Source organism: Gadus chalcogrammus, chromosome 22 (assembly GCF_026213295.1).
Source record: "Gadus chalcogrammus isolate NIFS_2021 chromosome 22, NIFS_Gcha_1.0, whole genome shotgun sequence".
In the NCBI taxonomy this organism is placed as follows: Eukaryota; Metazoa; Chordata; class Actinopteri; order Gadiformes; family Gadidae; genus Gadus; species Gadus chalcogrammus.
The window spans coordinates 12,074,541-12,092,066 of record NC_079433.1 but is presented as its reverse complement, the minus strand read 5'-3'; the positions used below and the strand labels follow the sequence as shown (position 1 = coordinate 12,092,066).

The following is a 17,526-nucleotide window of genomic DNA, read 5'->3' as shown; positions in this document are numbered from 1 at the left end:
GCGTATGAATGTTCAAAGGTTCCAACCCCAATGTCTAACAGACTAGATCTAGGCCTCCTTGAGCAAGATGTTTCCCCTCCTTCCTGACATGTATCTAAAATCCTTATGCGTCTTTTTGAAGCTTTTTGAAGCTAGTCATAATCTTTGATGATATTTCATTATCCCCTGCAGGGAGAGGCAGGCGCCGCGGGCCAGCGAGGAACCCCCGGAGAGAGAGGTAGGCCGGGACTCCCTGGAGGTGGGGGATACCACTCCAAGGACGCCCAGCCCATGCTCGGCCCTGTGGGGCCCAGAGGCGAGAGGGGCAACACGGGCTCTTCAGGACCCCCTGGCACCTCAGGGAATCCAGGGACCCCCGGAAACGACGTAAGATACAGTGGCGGTGTTTGGGAATGAAATAGACTCCTGGTTCACTGCTTTGTGTTTACTGAGAGTTGTAAGTTAAGATAATGTGACAAAACATTTGAAATAATTTGTGTTTTTATGTGTGTGTATGTGATTACTCCGCTACCTTCTTGAGTTGTTCATTTAAAAAAATGTAATCGTCCTCATGGAACTTTTGATTTTCAAGTTTTTCTTTATTATTTTCTTCCACAGGCTGTGGTCAACTATGACGAGATCAAGAACTTCATCCGCCAACAAGTCGTTAAAATATTTGATGGTGAGAAAGACCTTTGAGGGCCTGTGAAGGTTTAGGCTTTTGTAGACTACGCCCAACTGTCAGGTGTTTTCGAGGTTTTGATCAACAAAAATATGTAATGCAAGGGCGCTGGTTTTCCAACAAGCTACTCACAATTTTTTACTCATTGTAGCTTATATTTGTACCATTCTTTACAGACAGATTGTTATCTGAGCTCCCACTCATGTCCCTTACTTAACAGAATGTGTGTAGACGCCTTTAGACTAGAAATGCACTTGCAGTTCCACTTTGTTATTGTGAGGGACAGGAAAGAGAACCTAAACCTCTGAGTCCTTATGTGCTGTATAAACGTATTATTTGAATTCTATTCACACTCCCGCTCCAGAGAGGATGGCCTACTTCATGTCCCGCTTGCCAGCGCCAGTAGAGCAGTCCTCACCTGGCAGACCGGGACCCCCCGGTAAGGATGGAAACCCGGGAAGACATGGAAACCCAGGGAATCCCGGCCAGCCCGGGAATATGGGCAGAGAGGGACGAGCAGGACCCCACGGACCCCCCGGTGAGCAATCAGTTGATCTCAAAGTACATAAAGAGGTGCTGAACCCCAAAACTTGTATTAATGTAAACGCAGTAATATGAATCAGTGTACTGGGTTTGATCCCCAACATCCTCAGCCTAGTTGCAGTCCTTGACTAAGATGCATAATGACATTCACTATAACTCATAGGTTCACTATTGCTTTGAATGGGGCTAGCTTAATCAGCTAAATTACTCAATGGTAGACTTTTAACTTATTATTATACGGTTTTTCAAGCAATTCCCATCCTTTTTCTCATAAATCAATGACATATTTCCTTCCTTAAATTCATTCAATCATTCATTCAGGGTGAGAGGACATTGTGTGAAACATGTGTCTCTCTGTACTCCAGGCATACGAGGACCCAGTGGGGAGAAGGGCGAGAAGGGTATCGGAGAAATGGGAGACATAGGACCTCCCGGTGCACCAGGTTAGTCCGCCTGCATCTTCTCTCCCAGGAACCAACCGATACGCTTCCACACTCTGGTATAGATAGAATGAAACTCCTCTTTTCTGCTGACCAACGAAGCTGATAGCATTTGAAGCTTGATTCCATGACGCATTTCCAATGCATCCACCAGTACACCAAAATAAATGTAGTGGATCCAATCCATTGCAAGTGTTTATCATCTGCTTGATTCATGTGAACGGAATTGATCATAATGAGTCTGCAAAATATCTCGAATGTGAGACCAACAGCAATTTGAGTCGTCGGTTGGCCGTCTGATATCGTATTCTCAACAGTGTGAGGGAAGTGTTCATTGTAAATGTTTGAGAACTGCAGACGACCGATTAGCGTTGAGAGTAAATGTAACGTGTCTGCCTGTGTACCCTCAGGCCGAACATGAAAAGAAACATGAAACAAAAGAAAAACACATGAAGGTCACTGCAAGTATCTCTCCCTCTCTGTTCCAGGTGCTCCTGGACAACCAGGCTACGGCAAGATGGGGCCCCCAGGCTCCGTGGGCCAGCAGGGAGTCCCCGGGGTCTCTGGAGCTCCTGGGAACCCCGGCTCCAAGGGCAACGACGGCCGCTGTAACCCCGGGGACTGCAGGAGCCACGAAGTAGAATACGCCGGCAAGGGCCCGAACGTCAAGGGCCCCTGGTAAAACAGAGAGTTCAGAGGAGGGAGGGAGGGGGGGGAGGGAGGGGGGATTGAAAAGAATCAAAGGGGACCAAGATGGAGACGGAAAAAAAGAAAGAAAAAGAACACAACCCAGGAAAGGAACATTGTGGAGTCAGCCCTCAGCAGACCAAGTTCTGCTGGAGCACCGTGACCGCTTCTCAGCAGCTTAGTCCAACCACCAGCTTCTGATGGGTTGACTCAACCACTTGAAACTAATCTCCCCATCAATATGAAAGAGATACCTTCCTGGGACATGGGGCCATGGCGTAATCACCAGCATGTAAATGTCATCCACTTATTTCTTCTTCCAAATTATCGTTCTTCTTTTTATTTTGGTTAACGCAAAGCTTTTGTTGTTATTATTTTTCGTAAGGCTTCACCCTGGTCACTGCTTTGAATGCGTTTATTTTTTACGAATGTTCTTACATTTTAAAAAAGTTACTAAAAAGGGAATAAAACACCCGTAATTCCTCCGTTTCTACACACTGTTCTCGGTAGATCCCATTTGCTTGTCACTGGCTTTATCTAATATACCCTTTTACAGTTTGTGCGCAACGAGGTGACAAAAGTGTGGCAAAGTGCAATGGTTTGTCATTGTGTGCAAGGGCATTACCCTCAAAAGATCAGAAATTCTACCTAATCAAATTGACAGAAAATAATAGTTACCGACTTCCAGATCTGGGTGCCGTTAGTGATAGGGTAGAAGACATGAGAAACCGGCCCACTGTTCAGTGGAACGATTTTGCTGGAGAAACCTGGCATGTTCACTGGATACACATTAAGAGCATACAAGTCTCAACCATGTCCCCGTAACAGTCAAGTTTCCATTCCATAGGCGAGTCCAGCGACAATTATGACTTTGAAAGCATGGTTTTCCTCAGGCGGTCGTCTATCCTACCAGTGTATAATAAATACATCTTACGACTATTATGTTGGAATGAACTTAGGACGTGTCTGATCTTATGAGAGCAGCTGTTCTCTACGACTCATCAAAGCCAGCGTCATTAAAGAGGCCGTCAATCTTTTTGTTTTTTTGGGGACCACTCAATAAATGGCAATGATATTTTAGTTTTCCCTGGTAGGAAGGAAGACAACCCCCAACACCACCAACTGGCTTTCAAATCCATGATTTGTTACTCGACTAGGACGGCAAGGCTAAAACGGTACACACACTCGGTGTACGGGACAGCTCTCCTCACGTACAGAACATCAAATACAACTTGTAAACTCTGTTTTCTGTCTTCAAATCCTCCCCAGCCACAGACAACTGTAATACGAGAGGCTGAGAGGCTTTTGTGGTATCATGTTAACGTCTCATGTGATTAGACAAAAGGCTATGAGGCTATTGTGGTATTATTTGAATGTCTTAAAAGCATGAAACCTTAGAAACTGCCGGTCGCTATTAAAACAGTTCCTGAGGGAATTCTGGACAACTAAATGTCAGCTGGTCGGATATTGAGACTTACAACCAAAGACACAACAAACATTTTGGTGCTGTCAACTTTTATTCCAATGTAGTGTGTCTGATAATCGTCTGAATGAATGAGGCATGCCACTTCTGTTGCCCCAATGACAGAATGTGAATAGGTCTATAGGCAGTAGAAGAGGGAGTCGGAATTGACAATGCACACACATCGCAGCATCTCAGCTTCTACCACTCAAGCCTTAGTTCTTTCTCAAACTATTTGAAAACACCACTACAAGCTCATACATTTAAACTGTAGAACTGTCCATCTGTATTAATGTCATAGGACATAGTACAGGATTTTATCAAAAATAAAAATCCCTTAACTTTCTTTATTTCTTCTGGAAACAGATCGCGTTAACAACTTGGTTCCTCTTCCACAGGTCTGTTTTGTACATATTTATATATATATAATGTTTTTTATACTTCCTAAAACATTGTTAGGAAAAGAAAAGAATGGCCACGTTTTCAATGTGTTATACCCCATGGTTAAAATGCAATTGAACGTGAAAGGGATTTCTTTAAAAGGTTTGTAGCTTTCTCAAATACAATAATGTGTTTTTAGTGATAAAACAAATTATTTATGAGAGAAAATTGCCTATGTGCACGAAAGCAAATTGTTTTTTTCATAAATTCTTCAATTATGTCGCTCAGTGTCCTTTCTGTTTAATTTTCTCGGTAAATGCTGCCATTTTAATAACCCATTCCATTGTGTAGTCCAATGACCTCGTCCGTAGCATCTGTCTTTTCTGTCAGGCTCTGGTTCAGCTAAATATAGCGCTCATCCTCTGTGCTTATTCAATGCTGTTAACCCACTTCACGCAACTCTCTGTATGCCCCTCTCTCTCATCACATTTATACATAATTAATCATAGTCATAATGTGATTCGGAATGCATGTTGACACAGGATGAATGTGTTCTTCTTCAAGCCCTCATGTTTACACATGATTAATCATTGGTCCATTTGGTCTGGAGGTATGCAGTTTTTTTTTCTTTATATACAAAACAACATTTTGTTGCTTGCTCTGTAGAGATTAAACAAAACACAAGGAGTTCTGCTGCAATGTTCAACCTGCTGGAAAATGTTTTTATGTAAACTACTTGTTGAATCACTCAAAGCTACCAGTTGGACATCCTGGCTATTTACTCTGTGGTTGTTCTCTTAATTTACGCCCCTGTAGCAGAACAGAAAACTGGCAAAAATGCCTTTTGTCAACCTGCATTAACCTGTGCTTACAACTAAATATGTTTTCTTTTTGTTACTCCCAAACCCATCTAGCGCCTGAATATACTTTCTTTGTTATATTTGGATTAAACATTTCAGGAAAAAAAGAAGCAATTATTGAAATGCAAAAGTGTGCTGGTTCTGCTTCTTTACATATCACTCATTGTATCTTAACCATATATATATATGTATATATCCCTTTGTTGTTATTCACCCTCTGCCAAGGTCTCTCTCCCAGGGTCCTATTAAAGTTACATCTCACCAGCACAAGAAGCTGGTTGTCATCAAACAGAATCCCTTTCCTCCCCTCTCCTCTGTGCCCTAGTTCTCATTGCCCCTATGTGCTAAGAATCATCACTCCTCGCCTTTATGGAATACAATTCCACAACCCCAAAAAAACATATTCTGTACTCTGAAATTATAATATTAATATTCTGGCCCTCTATGTGGTGAGTGGTCCAAACGGGCTGTGATTGTCTTGTCATTAGCATCTGTGATGAAAAGAGGTGTGTGTAGGATGAAGATTGAGGCCCGAAAGTCGGAGAGCTGTACAGAATGTCCACAGTCCCTCAGAGACGGAGAGAAATCTTGATGGGACAGGAGAAATAACTGCTGCACACGTATCGTAATTAAGGTAGGCAATTTATCTCAGAAGCATTTTCTGCTCGTTTAAATTATACATATCTCCCAAGAGCAATCAATAGATCAAATCCAATCATTGCATTCTGCTCAAATTAAATGATTGGACGGCCTGTCTGTCTGCCTGTCCACTTACCGGGCTACCTGCGCAGAGACTGACCGTGGACTGATATCACAGATTCTTCCTTGGCTTTGGAGGCAGGCAAGAATGGGGGACTGGTATTTTTTCAGTTGGGATGCTTTAAAATCGAGCTGTCTTGCTGTTTTGTCTCCAAATTGCCTGCCCATAGCTTTAATGAAGTATCTCAAGTATAATCATATGATTCTCCAGGATGATCGGTTAAATTAAGGAATAATTATTATTTGAGGTGTTCATTTAGCCTAATTTTGATATTTGCATAATTAGTCTTAATGCATAATTAGTTGCAAAGTTGTGGCTTTATAACCGTTTATTATATTTGGGTGTGAAGATGTTATTTTGTTTCGGCTGTCTGGCCGAGGCCTCTCTCCAGGGAAACCTTATATGAAACCCAACAATTCCATTTAAATTTTAAGTCCAGCCGTGGGGTATTCCATTTGAAAAATAATTTGCCTAAAAAAAATATTTCTGTTCAAACGATAAGGATGTTCTCTATAGGCTCAAAAAGCTTGTTTGACTTATCCAGACAGGTGAATACTTAGGTATTTAAAAGTTCATCAGAAACGAAGAAACAAACTTGACAATCGACCGCAGTGTAAAAAACACAGAAAAGATGTTTCTCTTTGTGAATAAGAGACATTTTTCACATTGCAATTAAAAAAGGCAAAAAAGCATTAACTGCTTTGATCCCTTTCAATACTCTCCATTGGAAAGCTCCTATATTTTTGGTCCACGCTGGCTTGTTGCAATAAAATAACGAAGAATTATGAAAATACAGGGGGAGAAAAAGATTGAGGTAAAGAGCAAATCAGGAATATATCATCGAAAATAGACAAAACATAAAAGAAATGAGAAATTATTTAAAAAAGGTAAAGAAAATAGAGAATCAACAGGGGGTCATCGTCTTTTTGCAATGCTTGGAGTTAGTGTTTTACCACTTATTTCAAGGGACCCTTCAATTCCATTTTTGACCAACTTGTCTCAGAAATATTCTCCAAACTTCCACCCTTTATCTTTCATGTGTGCCAACGCAAGTTTTCAAGTTTGGAAGATATCAGATGAACCTGACATGCAGGATATATGGGAGGAACACAATATAAATTATTTAAAAATAAATGAATAATTCTTTCATGATTTTGGCCCCTAAATATTTGGCCTCCAAACTATCTCAGCACTTGTGTGCCAAAGCTGGGTTGCAAGCATGGAATACATTGTATAAACCTGACAGGAGTTATAGGAAACATGACAGAAATTCTTACATTTATTTATGTTTGCCCAAATCGAAAAATAAATAAAAAAATCGTCTGCAAACTTCCACCCTGTCTTAGCTGTGTGTGCGCCAAAGCTTGTTTTCAGATTTGGTACGCTTTGGTTTAAGATGCTGAAAGATTTGTTTAAATTATTGACCACAAAAAATCCTTGACTGTTTGACTGCTTTAGTGACGCTGGCCAGGTTTATTTATTGAAAATGGCTCATTCTAAGCATTCTAAGTATTGCATCTATTGCATCTATTGCAAGTTTAATAAGTGCATGGATGTAAATGGCCCTCTCCGTAATGCCTATGATTCAGTGTGTAGTGCTTGAGCAGTACACTCCCTGCAACTTCTCATGATGAGTCTCATCCAATGCAGGAAACTCAAGTTTGTTATTATTATTCATTCATTTTGAAGAGAATTTTCTATGAAGGCTAAACTAAAGTTTTATTTATTTATTTGAGAAGATGGAGCGGTAAAAGAGTGCAGGCAATCCATGGTAGGTTAGAGTGCAGTTTAACCTCACATTTACTGTCTAGTCATAGCCAATATTGTTTTCAAATGAACCGTGCAGGCCTAACCTCTAAGTGCATGACATAATGCTATGCTCTAAATGCCTCAATTTAAAGGAGACATATTATGAAAACAACACTTTTCCTGGGATTTGGGGTGATGTTTTGGGTCCCTGGTGCTCCCACACGTATACAAACTTTGAAACCCGCCGAAACGAGTTTCGGCGGGCCCCTCCTATGTAGGAAGGGGGCACAGTTGAATATTACCTCCCACTTCCCCACTCCCCTCCAATCAGAGCATAGCTAAGATTTTGTGGACCAGCGGACGAGCAGCTCCGACGGGGGGGGTACTCGGCGGCAGCTCAGCTCCGGGAGTACAATCCCTTTCTCTGCCGGCGGCCCCGCCGGAGCTGTCGGACTGCCGCCGAGCTACCCCCGCCAGACTTTTCAGCTCCCGGAGGACAACCGCCGGAGCAGCCGAAAGCTTCAGCGGCAGTTACAATTACAAATACAATTAGGGCATTTAGCAGACGCTTTTATCCAAAGCGACTTGCATCGGTTCATACACACATTGACACACCGACAGCAGAGTCAACCATGCTCCTGACAGCCAGCTCGTCAGGAGCAGTTAGGGTTATGTGTCTTGCTCAGGGACACATCAACACTCAGCCAGGAGGAGCTGGGGATTGAACTAGCAACCTTTTACAAGACAACTGCTCTACCTCCTGAGTTAAGCCGACCCCCAGTTCAGCTCCCGGACTTCACCGCCGGAGCTGCCGGACTCCCGCCGAAGCTTCGGCGATTGGCGGACAGCTTCGGCGGCGGGCAGTCCGGCAGCTCCGGCGTGGGGAGCTCGGCGGCAGTTCGGCATCTCAGCTCCCGGAGTACAATCCCTTTCTCCTCCATGTCGCGGTTCATGGACTTCAGAGAGTCAAGGCAAAAGTTCCTTTCCCCCAATTCTTCTCAACCATGGCCGAGATATCCCCCACTATGAGTCTTTACTTGTTGTGAAAGTGCCAGAGACGTTAGACGCAGTCTTTATGATTCATAATATCATCCAAGGCGCACATAGCTTTTGGCCATGTTATTAGATATAATATTATATACATACCCATATATAATATATTATATTACATTACATTACATTACATTACATTACATTACATTATATTATATTATATTATATCAGATAAAGAGCCGCAGGAGTCCGCAAACTGCAAGAATCCCTTCTCCTCCATGCTGTGGTTCAGTCTGACAGCTCATTGGTCAATGGGCAGCAGCTCATTTGCATTAAAGCTACAGACACCAGAAACAGCGCATTCTGAAGGGACTGAATGCGCTGTTTCTGAAGCACCAGAAACAGCGCATTCTGAAGGGACTGAAACAGAGGGGAATAGCGGTAGGTGAGATTTTTTTTCCTACAAGCTATTTCCAGCAAACAGCTTCAAAAACATGTTTTCTGGAACCCAAATTCTATGTTTAATTGTTGTGTAAACCCCATAATATGTCTCCTTTAAGCCTTTCTAATAGACGACAGACAAAACGCGTATCTCGACATTCACTACGCCATTTAAGATAGATTTTGCTCAAATATAGATAATATAATTTAAAATGCATGTCTCTGCCCTTAAGTTGTATGAAGACACAATATCAACTTTGACAACGCAGTGTTCAATTATCTTAAAACTTTTTTTGTTTCATAAATATTAATGGTTTTGGAAATCCAAGGTTTCCACCCAACAATGTAGATCTGCAAATTAACTGCATGTTGACTGGCAACTATTTTATTTTATTCTATTGGGGAGACATGGTAAATTGAGGCGAAAAAACTGAAAGAAGCAGTGATAGACAAATGAATGCGAGTGAATGACAGAACCCAGTGACAGGGTGAACAGAGAGAAGAGGATGGGACCCAAGTAGGGAGACAGCATGATTCGGACACAGATTATCTCCTGGTTACCCTGTAAATGTGATCATTGAGGTAGGATGTGAACAGGGAGAGTGTGTTTTTCTGAGACTTCCAGTTCTTAATGGGTGGAGAGGAGGATCTGGAGGTTTGCTGTGTCCCAGGCTGCTATAAGATACTGCAGAATGACGAGGGAGGAGAGGTAGGCTGTTCTAGCAGTGTGAAGGTTCTCTGTGACGGCAAAGTCACGGTTGAGCGGCCTGCCATGAACCCGGACTGGTGAGGGTCGAGAAGGTTGGGTGTAATTATGACCCTGGGTCATAACCCCCTACAGTCAAAAACAAAACCTCACCTAAACTCCCTTAAACCACACCCTGAATCCCCGAAAGCTAATTGTTTTAATGTTTTTTTATATAGAAATGCCCTCACTACAACATATGCATGAGTGTTGTTGTTGGTAAATAATTGTGTTTAGGATCATCGATTCTCAAGCAGCCTAGCCGTAAAACTATCCAATGGAATTCCTTAAAAAATAAGTGCTGTCGTGCACTTCTTGCGCTCGCATTGTCCTTGGTGTCCCAAATGCCACACCATTAACTAATTATGCAAATATCCCTCATTATGCAGGTCCTCTCCGTCTCTGATAGACTGTGGACATTAACTACCGCGCTCTGGCTCATGGTCTTCCATCTTCATCTTACACACCTGGCCTGTCAACTGTGCTATTCAGCACTGTGATGTCATCATCATTGAGAGTTCTGGTTGGTCTACCTCTTTAATAGAATTGTGTGAGCGCTTTGTGGCGTCTCTTAGCATTTCAGTACTGACTGCTCTGACTCATTCCGGGTGACTCAGACTCATGCACAGAGGACTCGGACTGTGACCCGACCGCAACACTGCCATTGCTTCGGGAGCCATTAGATATTTTATCACACTGTGTGGAACTGACTGCTTGTTTTTATCCAGTGGTGGGACAGAATGGAGACAATAAGGGTTTACTGTGGCCTCAGCCATTGCTCTCGCTCTCTTTCACATATAATGGAGCAGAACATTGTCTTTTTACAAAAGGCTTCCTCTTTATTGACGGTTTGGCCTCAACATCCAGGACAAGGGAGGAGGAAAAAAAGAAATATACTTTACAGACGATTTAATATTATGAACAATAAATAGCTTTTTGTAAATGAAAATAAGTCATTGAAGAAACAAAGAACCGCGTTGACACCTTGTAGAACGTCGACAGTGGTAAAGTCGGCACAATCTTACTGATGAGCTGATTATTTTTGTATTTATTATTATTTTGGCAGCTATGGCTGAGGAAAATGTTAAACACAGAATTCATTAACACAGGATTTCTGCCGGTGCATATCATAACCCATTCTTCTTCCTCTACATAATAATCAACACACATTTACAAAGATTTACAGCACTGCATTGTGGGAGAGGGGAGCACCCGTCGGGATATGCTGTTGCCAGGCAACAGGAAGAAGAGATGAAGCATGTAGTTTCTAAAATGAGACTTAGATGGGAAAAAAGGAAGGAGGGGAGAGGGGGAGTACACATGAGGTAAAAAATAAAACCGATTTCGCTGAAGCCTACAGACGAATTGTATGTTTGATCCATCCATTTTTAGAAATTACATCGTTCAGGTCTGATAGTTCAGATTGCAATCATTTATTTGTCCTTGTTTTGCACACTTTATCAGGCAGCAGGGGTCAATGTCACAATTCTGGTGTCAAAAATGGAAAGAAAATATACAATTGCATTTATATAAACAAAAACAACATCATTGTGACGTGATCAAAGTATATAGGAAAGGGCAAGAGTTGAGGTTGGATCTCGGCCTGGATATACCATGGTCGTGTTGGGTGACTAACGTGTTACATCTGTGGAGCTTGGGGACAGGACATTTGGGAAGTGATTGACGCTGGCATCGTCCAATCCAGGGGGAGGATCATCATCAATGATCGGCTGTCAAGCCATAGGGAAAAGCTGGGGTTCATTTCAGATTGGAGTACGCCCAACAAGTACAACTTTTTTAGGATGCCACAAGGGGGGAAATGTCATTCACATCAGTATTGCCCCCTATCCTCCCCCCCCTACCACACACACACACACACACACAAAACCACACTCATCCCCACCCAAACCCCCAAGCCACACCAGCCCTTATGTGTATTGCATTTTTCGTCTGGAGTGGAGTCGTCCGCCTCTTAATCTTCCCTCTCTCTCCGTCGCCCACATCTTGCCTCGTTCTCCAAGGTATTTAAAAAAAGGAACCTGCTGAGCGCTCCTTTTTCTTCTTCTCTTCATGTTTTAGTTGCCGGGGCCCTTGATCCTGCTGGCGTCCTGTAGTCTGGGGGAGGTGTATGCCGAGGCAGCCAGGCACATGGCGGCCTCGCAGTACCCGAGCAGACCTGTGGGGCCCGCCCTGCCGGGGAGCCCTGCTACGCCCGCCGCGCCCTGGGGGCCCCTCTCGCCCGGCCTGCCGTCCCGGGCCACGCCGTCGATGCCGGCCGCTCCTGTGGAGGAGGAAGGGTCCGCGCGTTAGGACCCAGAGGGACCGAGGGGTACGTACCTGTGTGTGTGTGTGTGTGTGTGTGTGTGTGTGTGTGTGTGTGTGTGTGTGTGTGTGTGTGTGTGTGTGTGTGTGTGTGTGTGTGTGTGTGTGTGTGTGTGTGTGTGTGTGTGTGTGTGTGTGTGTGTGTCGGTCACTGAGCACCTCTCAGGCGTTTTTGGATGAAATCCATCATTATTCCTGTATTGTAAATTCAGTAAGTGTAGGTTGTTAATTATAATAATATTCAAATGGCGACCTAAAACGCAAATGGCAAATAAAATGGGCTGAAAACGGCCTGACACAGTTCTGATTATATAGTCGATCTCTTACCTCTTCATAAAACTACAGTTACAAAACGTACTGTGTGTGTCTGTGTGTGTATGTGTGTGTATGAATGTGTGTATGTCTGTGTGTGTGTGTGTGTGTGTTTTGTGCGCATGTGTGTGTGTGCGCGTGTGCACACAGGCATAGTTATGCAAATGTGTGTTAACCGCTGTTTGATTTTATATCTGTGCTGTTGCGGCCCTCTTTGATTCACCGACAGCATCTGTTAAATGACTAAAGTTAATGAAGCTTTTCAAACTCCTCTGAGCGGCGTCTCCTGGGGGCAGGGCTGTGGTGGATTCAGCGAAACCCTGCACATGCTCTGCCTCCCTCCAAACGCAGCCCGCGGTTGGGTTCACAATGCCCAACGCCTTTTATTTTGCCCCCTTTATGGTCCATTTGATGCATCATGTGGCATCCCCTTCACACTATTATGTGACAGAAGGGTAAAAGTGTGTGTGTGTGTGTGTGTGTGTGTGTGTGTGTGTGTGTGTGTGTGTGTGTGTGTGTGTGTGTGTGTGTGTGTGTGTGTGTGTGTGTGTGTGTGTGTGTGTGTGTGTGTGTGTGTGTTACCGGGTATTCCTGGAGGTCCTGGCGCACCAGGGTGAGGTCTGCCTGGGTCTCCTCTCTCTCCCTTCGCTCCTCTCTTTCCTGGGGGAGGCAAGGGGAGATGGCGCATTTGCATTGAAATGTAAACTAACACTGCTGAATGGTGTTGGGTTGTTGGTTGATCAAGTGATGCAAATAGTGGTGTAGATTATAGGGTGGTCCCAGTGGTTGGTTTTGTTTTGCTGTTGGTTAGGTCATTTGAAGAATAGTGCTATACACCCAATTGAGAACCAACAAAAACCTGTAGGTAGGTTTGTGTCACTGCTTCCTTCGCATCAATAGGCTAACACACAGCCTGCTAGCCTCTTTTTAGACAATAGTGTGAACAAATCATATCCAAGGTTCTAAATACGCTTTACCTTTAGTTTGTTGCTTCCAAACACATCACATTTATAGAAGTAACAAACTCAACTCTGGGTGGCGTTTCATTTCCGAGGCGATGCCACTACCTAGCTTACCTTTGAGTCCCGTGTTGCCGATCTGTCCCGGGCCGCCGAAGATGCCGGGGATGCCTCGGGCCCCTGTGTGGCCGTGGGGCCCCTGAGAGCCGGTCGGTCCCGGGGGTCCGGGCGGGCCGGGGGGTCCCATCACACCCGCTCCGCCGAGCACGGCCCTCTTGGCGCTCACCGCCACGGCAGCCAGCCTCTCTGCGGGGTGAAGATGGGGAGATGTCATTATTGCTCCGAGAAACCATTTTGATTAAATATGTTGGCGGGGCCGACTTGATTGCGCCGGGGAGATGAAAGGTTTTGTTGGAATGAGCTCATTTAATCTCTCCGATTGGACACCAGAGGCGAGTGCATCAGTGAGCTCACCCTGCAACATCTTCAGCACCACTTCGATGATGTGCTGGTCAGACGCATCCCGTCCCTGGAGAGACAGAGAGAGAGAGAGAAAGAGAGGGAGAGAGAGCGAGGGGGTGGAGGGGGGAGAGCACAGGTTGAGCATCTCAAATAGACTCGGCTGTGGACTGAAGTAGTAAAGTAACAGAGTATGTCTCCCGATGAAAAAGGTTAACAAACAGAGTTATCAAGCCACTTGATTTGTTTACTCATTCTATGTGCAGCTTGAGTTAACAAATCATTTAAAAGAGGATAGGAAGGAGTAGCTAGCATAATGAGCTATGCTACATATCTTTAGCACAGCGTAGTGTCATTAGCATAGCATTCTCGTTAGCATACTGGCATAAGGAGGTATGCTACATATCTTTAGCATAGCATAGTGTCATTAGCAAAGCAAACTATTAGCATGGCCTGGTAACATCAGTATAGACTAGCAACATCAGGCGTAGCATGTCCTCTGAACTCACGCTGGCTCCCACAATGCCGGGCATGCCTGGCACTCCTCTCTCGCCGCCCAGTCCCCTGGGGCCGGGGAGGCCGAGTGGCCCCTGGTCCCCTGGCTTACCGGAGTCCCCTGTGGGTCCGTTGAAACCCATCTCACCCCTCACTCCTTGCTGATGAAGGAAGGAAATGGGGGGAGAAAAAAGAGATGTTGAACTGAACGTTTGAGCCAATAGGCCAAATGGGTCACTAAAATGTAGAAACTAGGCTTCCTTCTTCAGCTGTATTGAAGAACATGTGTCATTGTTTCATGACAAGTTGACAACACTTGACAACAATTTCAAGTCTATACAACATGACAACTCATAACTCAACAATGACAACTAAACAATAACAACTCATTTCGCGACTGTTGGTTACATTTTCAATGCCTGATCTGATTAAAATGAGGATATTATACTTGTAGAGATAAAACTGTACTGATCAAAACAAACGTATAAAACGATGAGTTCCGTTTTAGTAGGTGTGAAGCTTGGATAATCAACAGAGTTTGTTAAAATAATAGCTAAAAATACAACTGCAGTTACTCTATCAATGCAGGGAGTAATATTCAATATCATGAAACAACGTAAAAGGTCAACAAATGAAAATGCTGGAGAGTGGCATTAGAAGTAGGAGGAGAGGACCGTGGAAGGGAAGGGTTGGGTCTGAACACATGTCCATCTGACACTAAACATCCGACATCCCGAAAAAACTCACCTGGCCTTTAGGTCCGGGTTCCCCAGACAAACCCTGTGCGAAAAATAAAAAACAAAATGAAGATCAATCATCATTTGTCCTGTTTACCTGGTCTCTTACCTCAGAGAGGGAACGAGAGCGGAGTGGATCATACCAAAGACCCAGCGCGTGCATCCAAGGAAGAACGTCTTAAGCACGCCACATCAACCATCTTGGCTCGGCTCATTAACTCGCTGTCAAGCCCCTGCCTCATTTGATACCGTCATTTCTTTTTTCTCTCACCCCCCCCCCCCCCCCCCCCCCCCCCCCCATCCCCATCCCAAATGCATATTCACAGCCCCTGTTGTTGTGGTTGTTTTGTTTTTAAATCGTACATTTGCCAGCGAGATGATAGCGTCTTTCTGCTCGCTTCTGACAGTACCATGATTCAAACAAGCTCCTTGCATTTTTAGGGGACTGTAGGGTTGACTGAAGAGTGTTGTGGCTGCTGGTGACAGATTATCCTAATCTCCTTCTCTGTATATTGTCATCCCCACGACAAGCTGATGTTATTTACCTTTTCTCCTGTTTCCCCGGCGAGTCCCTCCACACCGGGGTCACCCTTTGGAGACAAGCAGAGTGAGATTGAGGGGATGTCTGTGTGTGTGCGTGTGTGTGTTTACGACAAAAGATGGCTGTGCTTTAAAGCGACGTGGGCACTGCAGATAGATCCTCTTTTTAAAATGCTGCCCTTTATACTCACAAAGTCCCCCTTTGCTCCAACTTTCCCTTGGAAACCCTGAAAAGAGAGACATGGCGTTAGTCATAATAAATATGCTGAAATCTGGGATACCGAGTCCTGAGAGGGAAAAAGCGGGAAGAAAAACAAGAAAAAAGGGGCTACTGATTCAAGCTGGATACGCCAGATATCTCAAAGTAAGAAGGATGTAGTTTCATCTCTAAAACTAGGGAGATGATGACTGCGAGATTATCATTTATATTGCCTGAGCCCTTGCACATTCTTTGATTTACTGTGGAGGCTCTGTGGGCCACCCTTTCACGGGTAAACACTGCCCTCTAAAGGGCACATTTATACGGCAGTATCCGTACGCTTTGATCACAACACAAGAGTCGGGACCGCAGACAGCCACAGACCTAGGAAGATGCGTGTATGTGTTTACGAGTGTGATCTCGGAGACAGCATCACACACACACACACACACAACCGCATAATCACACACAACCGCACAGTCACACACCTTGTCTCCTTTGGTCCCGGAGAGGCCTTGGGCCCCGGGGACTCCGATGGGCCCCCTCTCTCCCTTGTTTCCCTGTGGAGAAGAATGGTCCAGAGCAACACGGTGAGCTATACGGACAGCGTAACGCTGGAGATAGTGGAGGGTATAGAAGCTACAGAGGAGATGATGTGTGTGTGCGTCGTGTTGTTTTTGTGTTGTTTACTCACTGCCTTGCCGACGATTCCCTGCGCGCCTACCGGTCCCCGCTCTCCTCTGTCTCCCTGCAGGAGAGGAAGAAGGCTCAGGAGGTGCATAACACACACACACATACATATTCACACACACGGCTGCAGGTGTTGACATGAGGAGTACTTCGGCACCAGGTACCTTGGGTCCCGGGACTCCCTCCATGCCAATGACGCCCGGGAGACCGGGCTCGCCCTGGAAGGGGAGAGGGAGAGAGGGGGAGGAGAGGGAGAGAGAAGGAGACAGCAGAACAGTCAGTTAGCATCAGTCACACAGTATGGAACCACAGCACTCAATGGACTCTCTTTCGAACGTAGTATAAAGCGATACACCTAAAGCATATAAATGGTGAAATCTTTGTCGTTATTTTGACGCGTGGAGAGGTTGACGGATTGGATTTGAATGCAGGCAACAGTCTGTGATGTCTGATTGGCGTATTTACCAGAGGTCCGGGGGCGCCTGCCATGCCGACATGTCCCCTGGGTCCTGCCTCCCCCTGTAGGTGGAATGAGGAATTGACACAAGTTTTAATAATGCATGAAAGGACGCACGCATGTGTGATCTAATGGGAGTAACGATGTACTGGGCCTCACCGTGTCTCCAGGCCCCCCCTTTGTGCCTGGGCTTCCGGGCAATCCCTAAGAGAGGGAGAGAGTTAGATTGAAGATGCCGTTCAGGACCACTTTTTCCCTTTAGTTGTACCCTCATGTGTTTATATGTGCCGACCTGACACAGGAAAACAGAGTGCCGATTTCCACAATGGGACCTGTCTTCAAATTGGATGTGATTTTGTTTAGGTAATGGATATTCCTGGCACAGAATTGATGCTGCGAAAGTGTTGTTTGGTAATGCCACATAAATATTTGTACACAAGGTGTTCTCAGACTAGAGGCTTATTTGTCCCTGGAATAAATCCCGCTAGGGATTTAGAATAATTGGGCAGATTGAATGCATTGTCTATCCTGTGGGGAATCGGCCATGCCTGTTTGATTTGTAAAGTGAAACTTCCACTTTACCTTCCATATTTAAGAGAACGCCGCATTCTTAAGATCATTTATATTCAAATGT

At 44.6% G+C, this 17,526-nt stretch overlaps 2 protein-coding genes across 2 annotated transcripts in view; one reads left to right on the top strand and one right to left on the bottom strand.

The window, feature by feature from the left end:
- The window catches only part of col16a1 (collagen, type XVI, alpha 1), a 60,888-nt gene extending 55,560 nt beyond the window's left edge, over nt 1-5,328 (top strand). Inside the window, exons 63-67 of the mRNA XM_056583486.1 lie at nt 172-366; nt 598-661; nt 1,026-1,199; nt 1,570-1,647; nt 2,133-5,328. Of these exons, the coding sequence (XP_056439461.1) occupies nt 172-366; nt 598-661; nt 1,026-1,199; nt 1,570-1,647; nt 2,133-2,326 (705 nt within the window). The 3' untranslated portion in view covers nt 2,327-5,328. The remainder of the gene's footprint in view (nt 1-171; nt 367-597; nt 662-1,025; nt 1,200-1,569; nt 1,648-2,132) is intronic.
- A 6,295-nt stretch (nt 5,329-11,623) lies between these two features.
- Nucleotides 11,624-17,526, bottom strand: part of col9a2 (procollagen, type IX, alpha 2) — a 20,198-nt gene continuing 14,295 nt past the window's right edge. The window contains exons 20-32 of the mRNA XM_056582956.1: nt 17,052-17,096; nt 16,901-16,954; nt 16,600-16,653; nt 16,440-16,493; nt 16,234-16,305; nt 15,738-15,773; nt 15,552-15,596; nt 15,017-15,049; nt 14,284-14,430; nt 13,790-13,844; nt 13,433-13,621; nt 12,939-13,016; nt 11,624-12,003 (exon numbers count right to left, since the gene is read on the bottom strand). Of these exons, the coding sequence (XP_056438931.1) occupies nt 11,798-12,003; nt 12,939-13,016; nt 13,433-13,621; nt 13,790-13,844; nt 14,284-14,430; nt 15,017-15,049; nt 15,552-15,596; nt 15,738-15,773; nt 16,234-16,305; nt 16,440-16,493; nt 16,600-16,653; nt 16,901-16,954; nt 17,052-17,096 (1,068 nt within the window). The 3' untranslated portion in view covers nt 11,624-11,797. The remainder of the gene's footprint in view (nt 12,004-12,938; nt 13,017-13,432; nt 13,622-13,789; nt 13,845-14,283; nt 14,431-15,016; nt 15,050-15,551; nt 15,597-15,737; nt 15,774-16,233; nt 16,306-16,439; nt 16,494-16,599; nt 16,654-16,900; nt 16,955-17,051; nt 17,097-17,526) is intronic.